Below are 21,056 nucleotides of genomic sequence, written 5' to 3'. Positions count from 1 at the left end.
CTTACCATGGAAGATTACCTACCTCCTGAACAGCATGAGGAAGATCCTTGTATGCTGTTACAATGATTTTGAATTTAAGGTCTATATTCTTCACTTTGCATATGCCATACATGGAACACATCATAATCTAGTAAGTCAATACAATATAAAAATATCAGAATTTTGTTACATAGTTGTGCTCTAAAAAGTACTGTTATCTTTCTTTTAGCTTCAAAAAATGGAAATTTAAGTTCCTACAGGATTATCTTTTCCCATCCTAAACTCAATTTGAAAGGTGATGTGAAATGTTCAACCCAAATTGTGTTTAAAGAACAAAATGTAAAAGTCAGACCTTGATTATTAGAACTGATCATCTGGTTTGTAAATAACCCTAACTTTGACCTTTGTTCCTTAGGTTTTTTTTTTTTTTTTCCCCCCAGAAAGGTTGAAATTGGAATCAGTTCACTGTGTAACTAGCACTTAAAAAAAAAAGTCAGATGTGTCAAAGGTTTAAACTATCAGATAAAATAAAACTCAATATACTTGGTGATGGTAAGGAGTTTGGAATGGTGCAGGAGAGAATCTTCGTATTGCAGGTAATGCTCTTGATTTGGATGCAGGCTATACAGATGAGTTCAGCTGATGAATTTGCATTAAGATGTATTCTTATGCTATATGGATGCTTTTATATGCATGTTCTATTTCAATAAAAACATTATTTTTAACATAAAAATAAGATTTGAAATTATTCCTTACAGAATGAAAAAATCAAACTTTCTTCACTTTATGACTTTTATTGCCAAATTTAAGTACTTATATCTCTGCAACATTCTTGCTTATATCTACTATTGCCAAGAATATCTACTCATCACCCCTTGTTCAGCATCCTACCAGCCCCAATTCTATTTTTCCCACTCAGAACACCATCTAATAGCTTCTTTGTTAATTCATATTTTTCTCCTACCTCTTCTTAAGGTAACTCTCTGCAAAAGTCTTGATTTCATATACCTAATCTCTTTAGAAATCCTTAGGACTTAGGATTTAGAAATCCTTAAGACTAGTGTAGAAAAATAGAAGGCAACGAGTGTCTACTTTTAAAAATCCAACATACTAGAATTTATACATCCAAATATACTCTAGAAAAATATACATATTTGGAGGTTATACCCTTATACACTAATTCACTGTTTGCTGAAAATATCATTCTTTTTTTTTTTTAAGATTTTATTTATTTATTTGACAGAGATCACAAGTAGGCAGAGAGGCAGGCAGAGAGAGAGAGGGGGAAGCAGGCTCCCCGCTGAGCAGAGAGCCTGATGCAGGGCTCGATCCCAGGACCCTGAGATCATGACCTGAGCTGAAGGCAGAGGCTTTAACCCACTGAGCCACCCAGGCGCCCCTGAAAATATCATTCTTATTGGGAACATTACTACTGACCTTATAGAAATAAAGAGAACATTATGAACAACTGCATACCAACAAAATAGATATCTAAGATGGAATGGAAATTTTTAAGAAAAGACACAAACCACCAAAACTTACTAAAGAAGAAACAGAAAATATGAGCTTGAAATAATAATCCAAAACAATCTGCAAACAAAAGCCCAGGCCCAGATGGTTTCACTGGTGAATTCTACCAAACCTTTAAAAAAGAATCAATACCAATTTCTCACAAACTCTTCTGAAATTAGAAGAGGAGGGAACACTACCCAACTAATTCTGTGAGGATAGTAGTACTCTTATATCAAAACCAGATATCAGAGGAAAATTACCATTATCTTTTATGGTTATAGATGTAAACATTTTTAACAAAAACAAGCTGAATCCAGCAGCACATCAAATGTATTATAGACTACGACCAAGTGGGATTCATTCCAGAGATGCAAGGTTGGTTTAACATCTGAAAATCAATTCATGTAATATACCACATATCAATACAATAAAAGGAGAAAACCCCAATGATCATCTCAATAGATATAGAAAAAGCATTTGACAAAATTCAACACACTTCCATGACAAAAACAACTAGGAATAGATGGGAACTTCCTTTATTTGATAAAGAGCATATACAAAACTCCACAGCTAACAATACATTTAATGGTGAAAGACTGAATGCTTTCCCCTAGAGCAGAAACAAAACAAGGATGTCCCTTCTCACCACTTTCATTCGACATTGTCTTTGAGGTTCTACACTACAGCAAATAGTTTAACGAAGTTATTATTTGACAAATAAATGAAGTAGCAGTCATCCAGATTGAAAAGGAAAAAGTAAAACTATCTCTATTTGAAGACAATATGATCTTATATATTGAAAATCCTAAGGAATCTACTAAAAACTATTAAAACTAATAAAATACTTCAATAAAACTGCAGGTTAACAAGATCAATATATGAAAATTAATTGTATTTCTATACACTTGTAATGAATAATGCAAACAAGAAATTAAAGAAATAGTTTCACTTACAATAGTGTTAAAAGGAATAAAAACACTGAGGTGTATAAATTTAATATAAAAAGACTATACTCTGCAAATGTTAAAACATAACTGAAAAAAATTAACATCTAAATAAGTGGAAAGACATCATATCACATGTTCATTGGCTAGAATACTTAATATTATTAAGATAAGAAAGCTCCTCAAATTAATCTATGATTCAGTATAATCCCTATCAAAATCCTTGTTGGCTTCTTTGCAGAAACCGACAAACTGATCCTAAAATTCATATGGAAATGCAAGCTTCAGAATAGTACAACAAATCTTGAAAAAGAACAAAATTTTTTTCCTATTTCTTTTTTTTTTAAGATTTATTTATTTAGAGGGAGGAGTCAAGATGGCGGAGAAGTAGCAGGCTGAGACGACATCGGGTAGCAGGAGATCAGCTAGATAGCTTATCTAACCATTGTGAACACCTATAAATCCAACGGGAAATCGAAGAGAAGAAGAGCAACAATCCCAGAAACAGAAAATCGATCACTTTCTGAAAGGTAGGACCTGCGGAGAAGTGAATCCAAAGCGACGGGAAGATAGACCCCGGGGGGAGGGGCCGGCACCCGGCAAGCGGCGGAGCGACGGAGCACAAAACCGGGACTTTTAAAAGTCGGCTCCACTGGGAGACATCGCTCCAGAGGCTAAACTGGGGGGAAACCCAGGCGGGGTCAGCATAACCCCAGGACCCGCGGGGTCACAGAAGGACTGGGGGTGTCTGAGTGCCGCAGAGCTCGCAGGTATTAGAGCGGGGAAGCCGGCTATAGCGACAAAGCCGAGGAGTGAGCTCTAAGCCCGGGGTTACCTTGTGCCGGTCGCAGGCTGGGTGGGCTCGGAGCGCGGCCGGAGGCCACGGAGACAAAAGCGACCCGGCGCTTTTCTCCAGCTCCAACAATTGACTGCTTTCCTCGAGGCGCGACCGCAAGCCAGGGAGGCGGGGCTATTGGGCGCTTTGCTCTGAGAGCGCACTGAGGAGCGGAACCCCAAGCTCTCGGCTCCTCCGGGCCGAGAGATTGGGAGGCCGCCATCTTCATTCCCGTCCTCCGGAACTCTACGGAAAGCGCTCAGGGAACAAAAGCTCCGGAAAGCGAACCCGAGCGGATTACTTAGCCCGGCCCCTGGCAAGGGCGGTGCAATTCCGCCTGCGGCAAAGACACTTGAGAATCACTACAACAGGCCCCTCCCCCAGAAGATCAACAAGAAACCATCCAAAACCAACTTCAGTCACCAAGAACAGCGGAATTCCACAGCAGGAGAAAGCAAATCCTACCTGGACAAAATGACAAGGCGGAAAAACTCACCTCAAAAAAAAGAACAAGAGGCCGTACCGAAGGCTGGAGACCTAATCAATACAGACATAGGTAGCATGACAGATCTAGAGTTCAGAATGACAATTCTCAAGGTTCTAGCCGGGCTCGAAAAAGGCATAGAAGATATTAGAGAAACCCTCTCCGGAGAGATAAAAGCCCTTTCTGGAGAAATAAAAGAACTAAAATCTAACCAAGTTGAAATCAAAAAGGCTATTCATGAGGTGCAATCAAAAATGGAAGCTCTCACTGCCAGGATAAATGAGGCAGAAGAAAGAATTAGTGACATAGAAGACCAAATGACAGAGAATAAAGAAGCTGAGCAAAAGAGAGACAAACAACTACTGGAACACGAGGAGAGGATTCGAGAGATAAGTGACACCATAAGACGACACAACATTAGAATAATTGGGATTCCAGAAGAAGAAGAAAGAGAGAGGGGAGCAGAAGGTATATTGGAGACAATTATTGGAGAGAATTTCCCTAATATGGCAAAGGGAACAAACATCAAAATCCAGGAGATGCTAAGAACGCCCCTCAAAATCAATAAAAATAGGTCCACACCTCGTCACCTGATAGTAAAATTTACAAGTCTTAGCGACAAAGAGAAAATCCTGAAAGCAGCCCGGGAAAAGAAGTCTGTAACATACAAGGGTAAAAACATTAGATTGGCAGCGGACCTATCCACAGAGACCTGGCAGGCCAGAAAGAACTGGCATGATATATTCAGAGCACTAAACGAGAAAAACATGCAGCCAAGAATACTATATCCGGCTAGGCTATCATTGAAAATAGAAGGAGAGATAAAGAGCTTCCAGGACAAACAAAAGCTGAAAGAATTTGCAAACACCAAACCAGCTCTACGGGAAATATTGAAAGGGGTCCTCTAAGCAAAGAGAGACCCTAAAAGTAGTAGATCAGAAAGAAACAGAAACAATATACAGTAACAATCATCTTACAGGCAATACAATGGCACTAAATTCATATCTCTCAATAGTTACCCTGAATGTTAATGGGCTCAATGCCCCAATCAAAAGACACAGGGTATCAGAATGGATAAAAAAACAAAACCCATCCATATGCTGCCTACAAGAAACTCATTTTAGACCCGAAGACACCTCCAGATTTAAAGTGAGGGGGTGGAAAACAATGTACCATGCTAATGGACATCAGAAGAAAGCTGGGGTGGCAATCCTTATATCAGATCAATTAGATTTTAAGCCAAAGACTATAATAAGAGATGAGGAAGGACACTATATCATACTCAAAGGGTCTGTCCAACAAGAAGATCTAACAATCTTAAATATCTATGCCCCTAACATGGGAGCAGCCAACTATATAAACCAATTAATAACAAAATCAAAGAAATACATCGACAGTAATACAATAATAGCAGGGGACTTTAACACTCCCCTCACTGAAATGGACAGATCATCTAAGCAAAAGATCAACAAGGAAATAAAGGCCTTAAATGACACACTGGACCAGATGGACATCACAGATATATTCAGAACATTCCATCCCAAAGCAACAGAATATACATTCTTCTCTAGTGCACATGGAACATTCTCCAGAATAGACCACATCCTGGGTCATAAATCAGGTCTCAATCGGTACCAAAAGATCGAGATCATTCCCTGCATATTTTCAGACCACAATGCTCTGAAGCTCGAACTCAATCACAAGAGGAAATTTGGAAAGAACGCAAATACATGGAGACTAAACAGCATCCTTCTAAAAAATGAATGGGTCAACCAGGAAATTAAAGAAGAATTGAAAAAATTCATGGAAACAAATGATAATGAAAACACAACAGTTCAAAATCTGTGGGACACAACAAAGGCAGTCCTGAGAGGAAAATATATAGCAGTGCAAGCCTTTCTCAAGAAACAAGAAAGGTCTCAAATACACAACCTAACCCTACACCTAAAGGAGCTGGAGAGAGAACAACAAAGAAAGCCTAAACCCAGCAGGAGAAGAGAAATCATAAAGATCAGAGCAGAAATCAATGAAATAGAAACTAAAAAAACAATAGAACAAATCAACAAAACTAGGAGCTGGTTCTTTGAAAGAATTAATAAGATTGATAAGCCCCTGGCCAGACTTATCAAAAAGAAAAGAGAAAGGACGCAAATAAATAAAATCATGAATGAAAGAGGAGAGATCACAACCAACACCAAAGAAATACAAACAATTATAAGAACATACTACGAGCAACTCTATGGCAACAAATTTGACAACCTGGAAGAAATGGATACATTTCTAGAGATGTATAAACTACCACAACTGAACCAGGAAGAAATAGATAACCTGAACAGACCCATAACCAGTAAGGAGATTGAAACAGTCATCAAAAATCTCCAAACAAACAAAAGTCCAGGACCAGACGGCTTCCCAGGGGAATTCTACCAAACATTTAAAGAAGAATTAATTCCTATTCTCCTGAAACTGTTCCAAAAAATAGAAATGGAAGGAAAACTGCCAAACTCATTCTATGAGGCCAGCATCACCTTGATTCCAAAACCAGACAAGGATCCCACCAAAAAAGAGAATTACAGACCAATATCCTTGATGAACACAGATGCGAAAATTCTCACCAAAATACTGGCCAATAGGATCCAACAGTACATTAAAAGGATTATTCACCACGACCAAGTGGGATTTATTCCAGGGCTGCAAGGTTGGTTCAACATCCGCAAATCCATCAATGTGATACAATACATTAATAAAAGAAAGAGTAAGAACCATATGATACTCTCAATAGATGCTGAAAAAGCGTTTGACAAAGTGCAGCATCCCTTCCTGATTAAAACTCTTCAAAGTGTAGGGATAGAAGGCACATACCTCAACATTATCAAAGCCATCTATGAAAAACCCACCGCAAATATCATTCTCAATGGAGAAAAACTGAAAGCTTTTCCGCTAAGGTCAGGAACACGGCAGGGATGTCCGTTATCACCACTGCTGTTCAATATAGTACTAGAAGTCCTAGCCTCAGCAATCAGACAACAAAAAGAAATTAAAGGCATCCAAATCGGCAAAGAAGAAGTCAAACTATCACTCTTTGCAGATGATATGATACTATATGTGGAAAACCCAAAAGGCTCCACTCCAAAACTGCTAGAACTTATACAGGAATTCAGTAAAGTGTCAGGATATAAAGTCAATGCACAGAAATCAGTCGCATTTCTTTACACTAACAACAAGACAGAAGAAAGAGAAATTGAGGAGTCAGTCCCATTTACAATCGTACCCAAAACCATAAGATACCTAGGAATAAATCTAACCAAAGAGGTAAAGAATCTATACTCAGAAAACTATAAAGTACTCATGAAAGAAATTGAGGAAGACACAAAGAAATGGAAAAATATTCCATGCTCATGGATTGGAAGAACAAATATTGTGAAAATGTCTATTTTACCTAAAGCAATCTACACATTTAATGCAATCCCTATCAAAATCCCATCCATTTTTTTTAAAGAAATAGAACAAATAATCCTAAAATTTATATGGAACCAGAAAAGACCTCGAATAGCCAAAGGAATATTGAAAAAGAAAGCCAAAGTCGGTGGTATCACAATTCCAGACTTCAAGCTCTATTACAAAGCTGTCATCATCAAGACAGTATGGTACTGGCACAAAAACAGACATATAGACCAATGGAACAGAATAGAGAGCCCAGAAATAGACCCTCAACTCTATGGTCAACTAATCTTCGACAAAGCAGGAAAGAATATCCAATGGAAAAAAGACAGCCTCTTCAACAAATGGTGCTGGGAAAATTGGACAGCCACATGCAGAAAAATGAAATTGGACTATTTCCTTACACCACACACGAAAATAGACTCAAAGTGGATGAAGGACCTCAATGTGCGAAAGGAATCTATCAAAATCCTTGAGGACAATGCAGGCAGCAACCTCTTTGACCTCCACCGCAGCAACTTCTTCCTAGGAACATCGCCAAAGGCAACAGAAGCAAGGGCAAAAATGAACTATTGGGATTTCATCAAGATCAAAAGCTTTTGCACAGCAAAGGAAACAGTTAACAAAACCAAAAGACAACTGACAGAATGGGAGAAGATATTTGCAAACGACATATCAGATAAAGGGCTCGTATCCAAAATCTATAAAGAGCTTATCAAACTCAATACCCAAAGAACAAATAATCCAGTCAAGAAATGGGCAGAGGACATGAACAGACATTTCTGCAAGGAAGACATCCAGATGGCCAACAGACACATGAAAAAATGCTCCACATCACTCGGCATCAGGGAAATACAAATCAAAACCACAATGAGATACCACCTCACACCAGTCAGAATGGCTAAAATTAACAAGTCAAGAAATGACAGATGCTGGCGAGGATGCGGAGAGAGGGGAACCCTCCTACACTGCTGGTGGGAATGCAAGCTGGTGCAACCACTCTGGAAAACAGTGTGGAGGTTCCTCAAAAAACTGAAAATAGAGCTACCCTACGACCCAGCAATTGCACTCCTGGGTATATATCCTAAAGATACAAACGTGGTGCTCCGAAGGGGCACGTGCACCCGAATGTTTATAGCAGCAATGTCCACAATAGCCAAACTGTGGAAAGCGCCTAGATGTCCATCAACAGATGAATGGATAAAGAAGATGTGGTATATATACACAATGGAATACTATGCAGCCATCAAAAGACATGAAATCTTGCCATTTGCGACGACGTGGATGGAACTAGAGGGTATCATGCTTAGCGAAATAAGTCAATCGGAGAAATATAACTATCATATGATCTCTTTGATATGAGGAAGTGGAGATGCAAGGTGGGGGGGTTTGGGGGGAGGTAGGAAAAGAAAAAATGAAAAGATGGGATTGGGAGGGAGACAAACCATAAAAGACTCAATCTCAAGAAACAGACTGAGGGTTGCGGGGGGGAAGGGGGATGGGAGAGGGTGGTGGGGAAATGGACATTGGGGAGGGTATGTGCTATGATGAGTGCTGTGAAATGTGTAAACCAGACGATTCATAGACCTGTACCCCTGGGGATAAAAATACATTATATGTTTATTAAAATAAAAAAAATTAAAAAAAAAAAAAAAAAAAAAAAAAAGATTTATTTATTTATTTTAGGGAGAAAGAGCGTGCACAAGAGTGTGAGCGTGAGTGGGGGAGGGGCAGAGGGAGAAGAGAATATCAAGCACACTCCCTACTGAAAGGACCCTGGGATCCGGACCCTAAGATCATGACCTGAGCTGAAATCAAGAGTTGGATGCTTAACTGACTAAGCCACCCAGATGCCCCCACACTTCCCTATCTCAAAATTTACTACAAAGCTTTGTAATTGAGACAGTGTTGCACTGGCATAAGAGAAGACATACAGATCAATGGAACACAATTAAGAAACCAGAAATGAACTTTAATGCATATACAGTTAGTTTTGATTTCTCTCAACACAGAAAGAAAAGACTTTAAGAAATGGTGCTGGAACAAGTAGTATTCACATATAAAAGAGTGATGTTAGACCCCTTTCTCACACCATAAAGAAAAATTAACTCAAAATGAATCAAAATGTAAATGTTAGAGTTAAAAGTGCAACACTTTTGGAGAAACACAAGAATAAATCTTCATGATCTCTGATTTGGCAATGGTTTCTTAGATAAGACAGCAAAAGCAGTAGTAACAAAAGAAAAAAACAGATAAACTGAACATGATCAAAATGAAAAACTTTTGTGCCTCAAAGGACACCATCAAGAAAGTGAAAAGAACTCAGAGAACTGGAGAAAATAACTGCAAATCATATGAAATAAGGGACTTTTATGTAGACTACATAAGAACACTTATAGCTCAATAATAAATAGACAACTCAATTTAAAAATATGCAAATTATCTGAGTAGATATTTCCCTAAAGAAGATATATAAATGGCCAGTAAGCACATGAAAATATTCTCAATCAATATCATTAGCCATCAGGGAAATGCAAATTAAAACCATAAAGAGATACTACTCTATACCCACTAGGATGATTATAATCAAAAAAGCAAATAAGAGGCTGATGAGGATGTGGAGAAACTGGAACCTCATACACTTCTGGTAGGAATGCAGAATGGTGTGGATATACTGGAAAACAATCTGGCCAGTCCGCAAAGGTTAGACATAGAGTTATCTCAAGACCTGGCAATTCTATTTCTAGGTATATAACCAAGAGAACTGGAAATATATATCCACATAAATATATAAATGTTCACAGCAACATTATTCATAATAGCCAAAAAGTAGAAAACAAATGTATACCAAATAATGAACAGATAAATATGATGTGGTGTATCCATACAATGGAATATTATTTGGCAACACAAGGAATGAAGTACTGATACGAGGTATAACACAGATGAACAACGAAAACATTACACTAAGAAGCCAGACACAACATACAACATATTATATGATTCCATTTATATAAAATTTCCCAAAAGAGGCAAATCTACAGACATAGAAAGATCAGTATTGCCTGGGTCTGGAAGAAGTAGAGGAACAGATGATGAGTATTGAACGGTATGGCATTTCTTTTTAGCATGATAAAACTGTTTTAAAAGTGATTTTGGTGATGGTTCCACAACTCTATGAATATACTAAAAACTACTGGATTGTACACTTTATATGGGTAATTTGTATGGTATGTTAATTATATCTCAATAAGTTGCTACCAAAAAAAATTATTATTCTGCATACAGAGAAAAAAACAGGAAGATATGAAAGATCATTCTCTGTAAATTGTCACTCATTTATTTTTTTATTCATTCATTCATTCATTCAATAGGCACTGTTTTAGATCAACTTGTTCCTAAGTCTTGTACTTCTTCCTTACTAACATGAAATCTAGTTTACTACAAGACAGAAAAACCCCTAATAAATAGTTTTTTTCAATGATTTTTGTAAATAAGATCTTTTATGTCATTAAAAAAGTTACTGAAATACTCCCGAGCTCTAAAGCTCTAAGAACCATAGCAAAATTATAAAAGGAAGCCAGAGAGTGCGTATATATTAAGTCTGCTAAATTGATCTAGCTTCTCATTTGAATCTAATCTTTTAAGAAATCAGTGTACAGTTAACAAATGAGTAGGAGAAGAGTAGTGAAGTGCATTATTTTCTTACCTGATCCAAATGCCTGTCTCTCATGAGTTCATACTCATTTTGCAATGTATGCTGAAAAAGGGTCCAGATGATGTGTTCTAGTTCTGGGTGGTCAGACAGAAGGCGTGCGCACAGGGTATTTAGTCGAAGATATGCTAGTCGGTACACTGCGGAGATAAGGGGACTTAGGTTTACTATTCAACAAGTGGATTTTTCAAAATATTAAGTTGCTGTAACTATAATGCTATTAAACAGCATTTTTTCCCTGTTTTTTTTCAAGTTTTTATTTAAAGTCCAGCTAGTTAATATACCATGTAATATTAGTTTCAGGTGTACAATTTAGTGATTTATCACTTCTATACAACACCCGGTGGTCTGGTAACCATCAGTTTGGTCTCTATAGGTAAAAGTCTGTTTTTTGGTTTTCCCTTTTTTTTTCCCCTATGTTCATCTGTTTTGTTTCTTCAATTTCACATATGAGTGAGATCATATGATAATTGTCTGTCTCTGACTGACATATTTCACTTAGCATTATACATTCTAGCTCCATCCACATCATTGGAAATGGCAAGATTTCATTCATTTTTATGGCTGGGTAATATTCCATTGCATATTTATACCACATCTTCCTCACCTATTCATCAATCAATGGACACATAGGCTGTTTCCATAGTTTGGCTATTATAGATAATGCTGCTATAAACATTGGGGTGCATGTATCCCTTCAAATTAGTATTTTTGTATTCTTTGGGTAAATACCAGTTGTACAATTGCTGGATTGTAGGTGGGTCTATTTTTAACTTTTTGAGGAACCTCCATACTGTTCTCCAGAGTGACTGCACCAGCTTGCATTTCCACCAATAATAAACAGCACTTTAACAGTAACCTCACCTCTACCACTATTTTCTTTATGAATAAATAATCCCTAGTCTTAGTACAGAGCTAGGTAAATAGAAGGCAAAATAATACTTGAATACTAACATAAGATTTATTTACAAAGTCTATAAAAATATTACTGGGACATAGGCCTGGAGAAAACAAATCCACTAAATTTAATTTTTTTTCCATCTACTTTAAATATAATGACTCTTACTTTAAATGTACCTTTCAGAGACTTGCATAAAGCAATCAGAATGTTTTAACTATCCTGGTGGTTCTCATTTTAGCATGCATCAGATTAGCTTTGGAAGGCTTGTTAAAACAAGGAATTTTTTTTTTCCACTTCATCCTAGAGTTTCTGATTGAGGAGTTCTAACGTGGAGCCTAAACAAAAATTTTCCTTTCTACAACTTTTCAGGTGAGGTGGATTCTGCTGGTTGGGGAACACATTCTGGAAACACTGTTCTAACTTAAGGGTTATCTTACAACATGGTTATAAAACTCTGACTTGAGTGTATTTCTGACTTGAATAAAATCAGAAACAGATTTATCACAGAGGAATCTGGCCTTTTATGTCCCTCCAGAGAGCTTCACTGGGTGTGCACCTGCACATACAGCTGACTCTAAGACAACATGGGTTTGAACTAAGAGGGTCCACTTATACATGGATTTTTTTAATAAATAAATACAGGACAGTACTATAAATGTATTTTATGATTTTCTTAATAACACTTTCTTTTCTCTAGCTTATTATAGTATATAATACATATATCACATAAAATATGTGATAATTGTTTACACTGTTGGTAAGGCTTCTAGTCAACAGTAGGCTATCAGTAAAGTTTCTGGGGAGTCAAAAGCTATATGTGGATTTTTGACTACATGGAGGGATTAGTACCCTTAATCCCCACATTGTTCAAAGGTCAGCTCTATATATGCACGTACGGACAGCCCTGCTCCACCTCACACACACATAATCAGAGAATGCTACTCAGCCTAATTGCCAGGAAATGTGCCTACATTAGACTACAGCACACTGTACAATCTTAACTTCACATACACACCTGAACAGCAAAAGTAATGTCAGGGGTAAATATTTCCAAACATAAATTTGAACACCTGACAAAAGCAGCAGCAGCAACAGTAACAAAATCTAATACTTTCTGAGTACTAACTATGTGCTAGGCACTGTTGAAACATTTTATGTATTGATTCATTTAATTAACTAAAAAACCTTATAAGGTAGATTACTATTATTACAAAATAAATTATTATTATCATTTCCACTTTACAGGTGAAGAAACTGAGGCACAGAGATATTAAGTGACTTTGCCAAGGACATACCTAGTAAGCAGAAGAGCCATGATTTGAACCCAGTCACAGCCAGGTTTCAGAGTCCTTCTTGAAAATAATCATCTACTAACCTTTTTTGTAAAAAAGTGAAAGGGAGGTAGATTTCAATGGCTTCTGAGTCTGGAAGGCTGAGGTTGCTTGCCCCTCTGTGTTTGCAGTAGAATTTACACGTATAGTTGATCCTTTTTTCTTTGGGGATCTTACAGGAGAAAGATACCTAAACATATTCAAAGAAAAAGCCTTCATTTGAAGTTCCCTAAGAGTCTCTCTCTCTTTGTCTCTCTCTTTCTCTCTCTCTCTCTCTCTCTCACACACACACACATACACACGGCTGTACACAGGCATCCAAACATACCTATTTACTCTGTTATTCTATACCAAATTCCTTCTCTCAACAAACTACTTTTTTAAATTTTTATCTAAATTCTAGTTATTTAAAATACAGTGCAGTACTGGTTTCAGGAGCAGAATTCAGTGATTCATCACATATATACAAGACAGTGCTCATTACGAGTGTCCTCTTTAATACCCATCACCCATCTAGCCCATCCCCCCACAACCTCCTTCCACCCACCCTCAGTTTGTTCTCTATCATTAAGAGTCTCTTATGGGTTTGTTTCCCCTCTCTCTCTTTTTTTTTCCCCCTTCCTCTATGTTCATCTGTTTTGTTTCTTAATTTCACATGAGTGAAATCATATGGTATTTGTCTTTCTCTGACTTATTTCACTTAACATAATATACTCCAGCTCCATCCATGTTGTTACAGATGGCAAGATGTCATTCTTTTTGATGGTTGAGTAATATTCCATTGCATGAATATATATATATATATATATGTACATATATATATACACACACACATATATACACATATATATGTACACACACATACACATATATATACACACACACATACATACATACAACATCTTCTTTATCCATTCATCAGTTGATGGATATTTGGACTCTTTCCATAGGTTGGCTGTTGTTGATAATGCTGCTATAAACATCAGGGAGCAACTGCCCCTTCAAATTTGTATTTTTGTGTTCATTGGGTAAATACCTAGTAGTGGAATTGCTGCATCACAGTGTAGTTCTATTTTTAACTTTCTGAGGAACCTCCACACTGTTTGCCAGTGTGGCTACACCAGTTTCAGCAAGCTATTTAAACACAAGTTGGAAAAGATACAGCCTAATAGGAAAACTAAGCTTGCCATTATCATTTCTAACTATTTTAATGAATAGCTTTTTCTGAGAGTCACTGTTTTTTTGAAGAAAAAATAGTTGCATAGTGTATATGTCCAATTTTAATAATTATAGTGAGATTGAGATTATCAAATAACTCCAGGTTAAAAGAACAAGTTATTGATACCAAAATAGTGTTGTCATGTTTCTGATTTTCCTCTTAAAAATGTTTCATTGAGGGGCGCCTCGTTGGCTCAGTGGGTTAAAGCCTCTGTTTTCGGCTCAGGTCATGATCCCAGAGTCCTGGGATCGAGCCCCTCATCGGGCTCTCTGCTCAGCAGGAAGCCTGCTTCTCCCCTCTCTCTCTGCCTGCCTCTCTGCCTACTTGTGATCTCTGTCTGTCAAATAAATAAATAAAATCTTAAAAAAAATGTTTCATTGATAACTGTGGTTCATATGTATAATAAAACAAATACCACCTAGTACAGAATACTAGTATTCAAATATGTTATCAAGGAAGATTTATACCTGTATACTAAACATGTCAGACATAAATCTACACAGAGATATTAATAAATATTCTCTCTCAATTTCTGACATTCTACCACTCTTGTGTTGCTTTTCACAGGATAATTCAGATCTATGTTCTAATTTTGTTTTAGTAGCTAAGAAATAATTCTAAGCAGGAAAGAGGATTTGTACTTTACTGTGGATGTTTCTACTATATGTAGTATGTTAACTAGTATACTAGGAAAAGGGAATCACCATTGTAACCTTTTAAGTACCAGGGTCTAGTCTACTTCCAATCTTGAACTTCCCTTTAATTCTCTAATTCACAATATTATAGACAAACTAAACTTGGACAGGAGTTGGTCTCTCTGGAGTTCTAGGTACAAATATTCAACTACCTATAGAACATCACTAGTTGAATCTCAAACTTAAGAAGGCCAAAGGGGAAGCCTTGATTTCTTCCCTCTGTTTTTCCCATCTCAATAAACGACTCCACATTACATCCAGTTTCTAAAATCTAAAACCTAGGAGCTATTTTTAATTTCTCCCTTTTCCCAATTCTTCAAACTCAATGCAAAACCAAGTTTTATTAAATCGTCCTCTAAAATACATCCTGGATCATTCCATTTCTTTCTATCTTTACTGACATATCTTAGATCAAGTCACTTAAATCTCTCACTTGGACTGTTAAAACTGTCTCCAAACTGGTCTTTCTACTTCTTCCCTCCTCCAAACCCACCTGCACTTTAAATAGCAGCCAAAAAATAGCCCTTTAAAAATACAAAGTATAGCAAGCTGCACGATTACTTAAAACTTTAATGCTTTTCCATTCTCTGTTAAAATCCAAAAACTTTTCTATGGCTCATAGGACTCTACAAGGTCTGGCCTCACTTTGCCTCTCCAACCTTATCTTGTAACTCCAACCTCCTCTTATTCACTCTACCCCAGCCACACTGGGACTTCTTTCTGTTCTTAAAACCAGCTAAGTCTGGTCTGTCCTAGGGCCACTGTACTTGCCATTTGCTCTGTCTGGAATGTACATGATGCAGATGTGTGCCTAGCCAGCATCCAATTGTCCTTGAGGTCTCAGGTCAAATATCACTTTATCAGAAAAAGCTTCCCTAAGCATTCCTACACTCTCAGTTTCTCTCACATTACTTTATTTCCATTACAGTACTTGGTATACTCTCTTTTTTCTCTCTCTATTTTTTTAAGTAATCTCTACACCCAACATGGGGCTTGAACTCCTAATCCCAAGATCAAGAGTTGCATGCTTTACTGACTGAGCCAACCAGATGTCCAAATTTAGTGTATACTCTAAAAACACATCACGTATTAGTTTATTTCCCCCATAACCTAAGCGCTATGTGAGGAAGAACCTAGTTCATCTTATTCGCCTTTTATTCCCAGTGTCTAGAAAACATCCTGGCACTTAGAAAAAGATAAGTCTTGACCTATTTATATTAGTGCATAACCTAGCAGACAAATCTATATATGAAGGCAGAGGCATCCCATGCTAGAAATACTCTGGGTACAAGTTAGCATGGAAAGGACATCTCTGGAAAATAGTCCCTGAACTAATCGCAGAACATTATAATGTCAATTCCTAGACCGAACTAAACAGAAACAATAGTAGGCACATTCCTATGAAAGGCACAGTAGTTGGAATGTTTAAGTACATGAGTTTTGGGGTCAGATTGCTTGGATTTGATTTCTGTTGACTTTGGCACATTACCTTCTCTAATTCCTATTTTATAGATAACTGAGGCTGATAGCAGAATCTACTACCTTACAGGGCTGTTATGAAGATTAAATGGAAAAATAAAAGAATCTCGAGCACTTAGGCAACTGTCTAGCACACAGTAAACCCTCAAGAAATATTAGCTATTTGCTTTCTTCTTCCATCATCATCATCATCATCATGTACTTACCAACTAATTGTTGATGTTGATGTCCCACCCTAGTTCCTATGCCTATCCTATGCTTCACCCCAAATGCACTGATTTGTACTCCCTGAAAATGTTTCCTGCTTTCCTGGCCTTACACTTTTCTGACTCTTGGAACACTTTGTGTCTCCTCCTTCCTCTCCAGTTTCCACACAGAAATCCTATTTTCCATCTTTCAGGCCTAATTAATTTGTCATCTCCACCATGAAAACTATCCTCATTACATCAATCCTAAGTGATCTCAGCAGCACTCTGTACCACTTTATATGATCTTTATTTGGGTCATGTGCCTTATATTCCTGCTTCTTCAGAGCAAAATGAATACCTTATTCAAAATTCTATTCCCTATAGAGTATCGTGCCTTATACCATGTTCAAAATGTAATTGCAGGTTGAATGAATAACACAACATACATTCTACTTACATATCAGCGGCAGTGTGATTACTCTGGAGAGGAAGGTTGAGAGTACAAGCAGGTTCAAGTTGATCAGCTGGTCCTTCTCGGTCTTTTGCTTGTTTAATCAAATCAAATAAAGGTGAATCCTATATCAAACCAGATGACATTAAAACCACATTGGTAAGTATTATTTTCCCATGTACTTATCAAAATCATTTTGTCTGACATAGAAAGCACTACAAATTTAGTTACAATTGACAGCAGAAATTTAGAATTCAAATGAGATCCTTTTCTCCACTTAAAATACTAATTGCCAATTTTTGTTCTATATATTTAAAGGACTAGAAAAATCTATAACTTCAAATGTTAACATTAGAAAAGAAATTAAGAGGAAAAATACACAGAAAAGGCCCAAAGAAGGTACAAAGACAGAAATAATAAAGACATGAGCATAATTTAATGAAACTAAAAACAAAGATAAAATACATAGTTTGATCACAAAGCTAATAATCAGTTCTCTGAATTAACTAGTAAAATTAAACAAACCTCCAGTCAGATTGAGAAAAACAAAAGAGATTGATAAACAGTATTTGGAGCAAAAAGTAGGACCATCATCAAGAAAATTAGATAATAGGGGATTATTATGAATAACTTTATGTCAATAAATTGGAAAACTTAGACCAAATGGAAAATTCCACAAAAAATATAAATGAATAAAAAATAAAAAAGTATCAATACTCCCAAAACTATTAAAAAACCTCAATCAGTAATTAAAAATCTCCCTACAAGGATATCAAGCATATCAAGCACCTTTGGTTTTACCAGTGAAATCTACCAGTCATTCAAAGAACAGATGATTCCACTTTTACTCAAACTCTTCTGAGAATGGGAAAAGTGGAAACATTCTTGATCTCATTTTATGGGACTAGTACAACAGTGATACTAAAAGTTGTCAAGGACATCAAAAAGGCTATTATAGCCCATTCTTACTCATGAACAGAGATGTAAAAATCCTAAACAAGAAATAATAGCAACTCAAATCAGCAGTGACAAAAAGAGAATATATCGTTACCAAAGTTGAGTTTATCCATGTTGCAAAACCAGCTCAACATGGAAAGATCTATAATGGCATCCACCTCACTAATAAGTAAGTCAAAGGTGAAAAATCTTATCAAAATCAATGAAGGAATAAGTTCTCATTTTAAAACCCATTTGTGATTAGAAGGAGGGAAGGACTTATTTCACTCAGCATAATCTCCTCCAGTCCAGTCCATGCTGATACAAAAGTTGGGTATTCATCCTTTCTGATGGAGACATAATACTCCATTGTATATATGGACCATATCTGCTTTATCCATTCATCCATTGAAGGGCATCTTGGTTCTTTCCACAGTTTGGCGACTGTGGCCATTGCTAGAAGAGATTACGCTGAGTGAAATAAGCCAAGCAGAAAGAGTCAATTATCATATGGTTTCACTCACTCACTTGTGGAGCGTAAGGAATAACACGGAAGACATCGGGAGATGGAGGAAAAGTGAACTGGGGGAAATTAGAGGGGGAGACAAACCATGAGAGACTGTGGACTCTGAGAAACAAACTGAGGGTTTTGGAGGGGAAAGGGTGAGGAGTTGGGTGAGCCTGGTGGTGGGTATTAAGGAGGCATGTACTGCATGGAGCACTGGGTGTGGTGCATAAACAATGAATTTTGGAACACACACACACACACACAAATAAAATAAAATAAAATATTTTTTAAAAAGGAGGAAAGGAGAAGGAAAAGGAAAGGAAAGGACGAAGGGAGGGAGAAAACTTATTCAACCAGGAATGGTAGGGTACTTCCTAATTTGATAAATGGCATATACAAACATACCAAAACCCACAGCAAACATCATATGTAATGGTGAAACATTACAATCATTGCCCTTAAAAAAAATCAGAGACAACAAAAGGATGCCTATTATCATGCTTTCTTTTTTTTTTTTTTTAAGATTTTATTCATTTATTTGACAGGTAGAAATCACAAGTAGGCAGAGAAACAGGCAGAGAGAGAGGAGGAAGCAGGCTCCCTGTTGAGCAGAGAGCCCGATGTGGGGCTCGATCCCAGGACTCTGGGATCATGACCTGAGCCGAAGGCAGAGGCCTCAACCCACTGAGCCACCCTAGGCGCCCCTTATCATGCTTTCTATTCAACACTGTTTGCAAGGCTCCAGCCAGCTCAACAATGAAAAGAAATAAAAGATTAAAGTATTAAATGAAAAAAATGACAATACCATTATTCACAATATGAAAAAAATAATTACACTTCTATATATCAAGCAAAAAGCTTGAAAGTCTAATTTTTAAAATACCATTTATAAAAAGATAAGACTAGCAGTAAAAGTCACTAAAACACTGATTCAAAATTTATTGTTTTCTGGAGGTGACTGCTTATAAGTTCATAAAAAGGGAGCCCATCCGTGTTTTACTTTTTTAATCCTTGACCTAAGAACAACAAGAAAACAGAGAGATTGCCAAAATGCTGGGTTTATATCAAAAGGAAAAATGGCACAACAGTAAGTAAATACACAAAGCAATGTAGAAAATAAGTAGGTTTTGTAAAAATATTAAGAATAGTTCATTCAGGGATGCCTGGGTGGTTCAATGGGTTGAGCGTCTGCTTTTGGCTCAGGTCATAATCCCAGAGTCCTGGGACTGAGATCTGCATCAGGCTCCTTGCTCATTGGGAAGCCAGCTTCTTCCTCTGCCTGCCACTCCCCCTGCTTGTGCAAACTCTCTCGCTCTCTGACAAATAAATGAAATCTTCACACACACACAAAAAAAGGTTCATTCAATAAAGTGTTGAAAAGCTCAGCAATTTGAAAGGAAGAGATTATAACTTTACAATTTATAGAAAATGAATTATTTATATCAAACAAAATTTTAAAATTATTAGAAATAAACACAGTATCTTTACAATTTTTTTTAAAGATTTTATTTATTTAACACAGAGAGAGAGAGAGATCACAAGTAGGCAGAGAGGCAGGCAGAAAGAGAGGGGGAAGCAGGCTCCCTACTGAGCAGAGAGCTTGATGTGGGGCTCGATCCCGGGACCCTGAGATCATGACCTGATCTGAAGGCAGAGGCTTAACCCACTGAGCAATCCAGGCAACCCATCTTCACAACTTCTTGATAAGGGAGGACTTTGTGGGTTTGACCAAAAGCCAGAGGTCAAAAAGAAAAAGATGAATTGGTCTGGCTAAAAACTTCTATTTGACTAAAACCACAATAAACTAGGTTAAGCTAAATCTTTAAAAATAAACAATACTGGGTTTTTTTTTTTATATAATCCCCATAATGTAATTTTTTAAAAGATTATTTATTTATTTTTGTGTGCATGGGCGTGCGTGCGAGAAAATGAGCAGGAGTGGGGGGACAGAGGGAGAAGCAGAGTCCACCCTGAACAGGGAGCCCAACGAGGGACTCGATCTCAGGATCCTGGGATCATGACCTGAGCAGAAAGCAGATACTTGATTGACTGAGACACCCAGGTGCCATATAATGTAATTTTTATTATCAAACAATTTTTTCCTAGTCTTTCCTTTCATTAAGTGCACTCTGAAGTGCAATCTAAGTAAGCATTTTCATTGGAGTAAAGTAATGCTAATAACACCAGCTAATGCATGGATGTCATAGTCAGTATTTTATATTTTCTAGCCACTGACAAATTATATACAAAATTATATACAGAATATATTTTTTAAATGAAAATCATGTGGGTATAAATCCACATATATTCAGCAGAAGTGGCCTAGAACCATTTTTCTTTCAATGACATTTTAAGAGACCCTAAGATTCACAAAGAAAGAAAAAATGAAAGAAGCCAGAGAGGGAGACAAACTATAAGAGACTCTTAATCTCAGGAAA

General features: G+C 37.0%; 1 protein-coding gene across 1 annotated transcript in view; it reads right to left on the bottom strand.

Annotated features, from left to right (window-relative positions):
• Positions 1–21,056, bottom strand: part of RB1 (RB transcriptional corepressor 1) — a 164,878-nt gene that overhangs the window by 12,333 nt on the left and 131,489 nt on the right. Inside the window, exons 18-21 of the mRNA XM_080799855.1 lie at positions 17,181–17,299; positions 13,187–13,332; positions 10,905–11,050; positions 23–127 (exon numbers count right to left, since the gene is read on the bottom strand). Coding sequence (XP_080655981.1) covers positions 23–127; positions 10,905–11,050; positions 13,187–13,332; positions 17,181–17,299 — 516 coding nt within the window. The remainder of the gene's footprint in view (positions 1–22; positions 128–10,904; positions 11,051–13,186; positions 13,333–17,180; positions 17,300–21,056) is intronic.

Source organism: Martes martes (assembly GCF_963455335.1).
Source record: "Martes martes genome assembly, chromosome: 3".
Taxonomy (NCBI): Eukaryota; Metazoa; Chordata; class Mammalia; order Carnivora; family Mustelidae; genus Martes; species Martes martes.
Note: the sequence above shows the minus strand (reverse complement) of the source record. Positions and strands in the feature narration are given on the sequence as shown.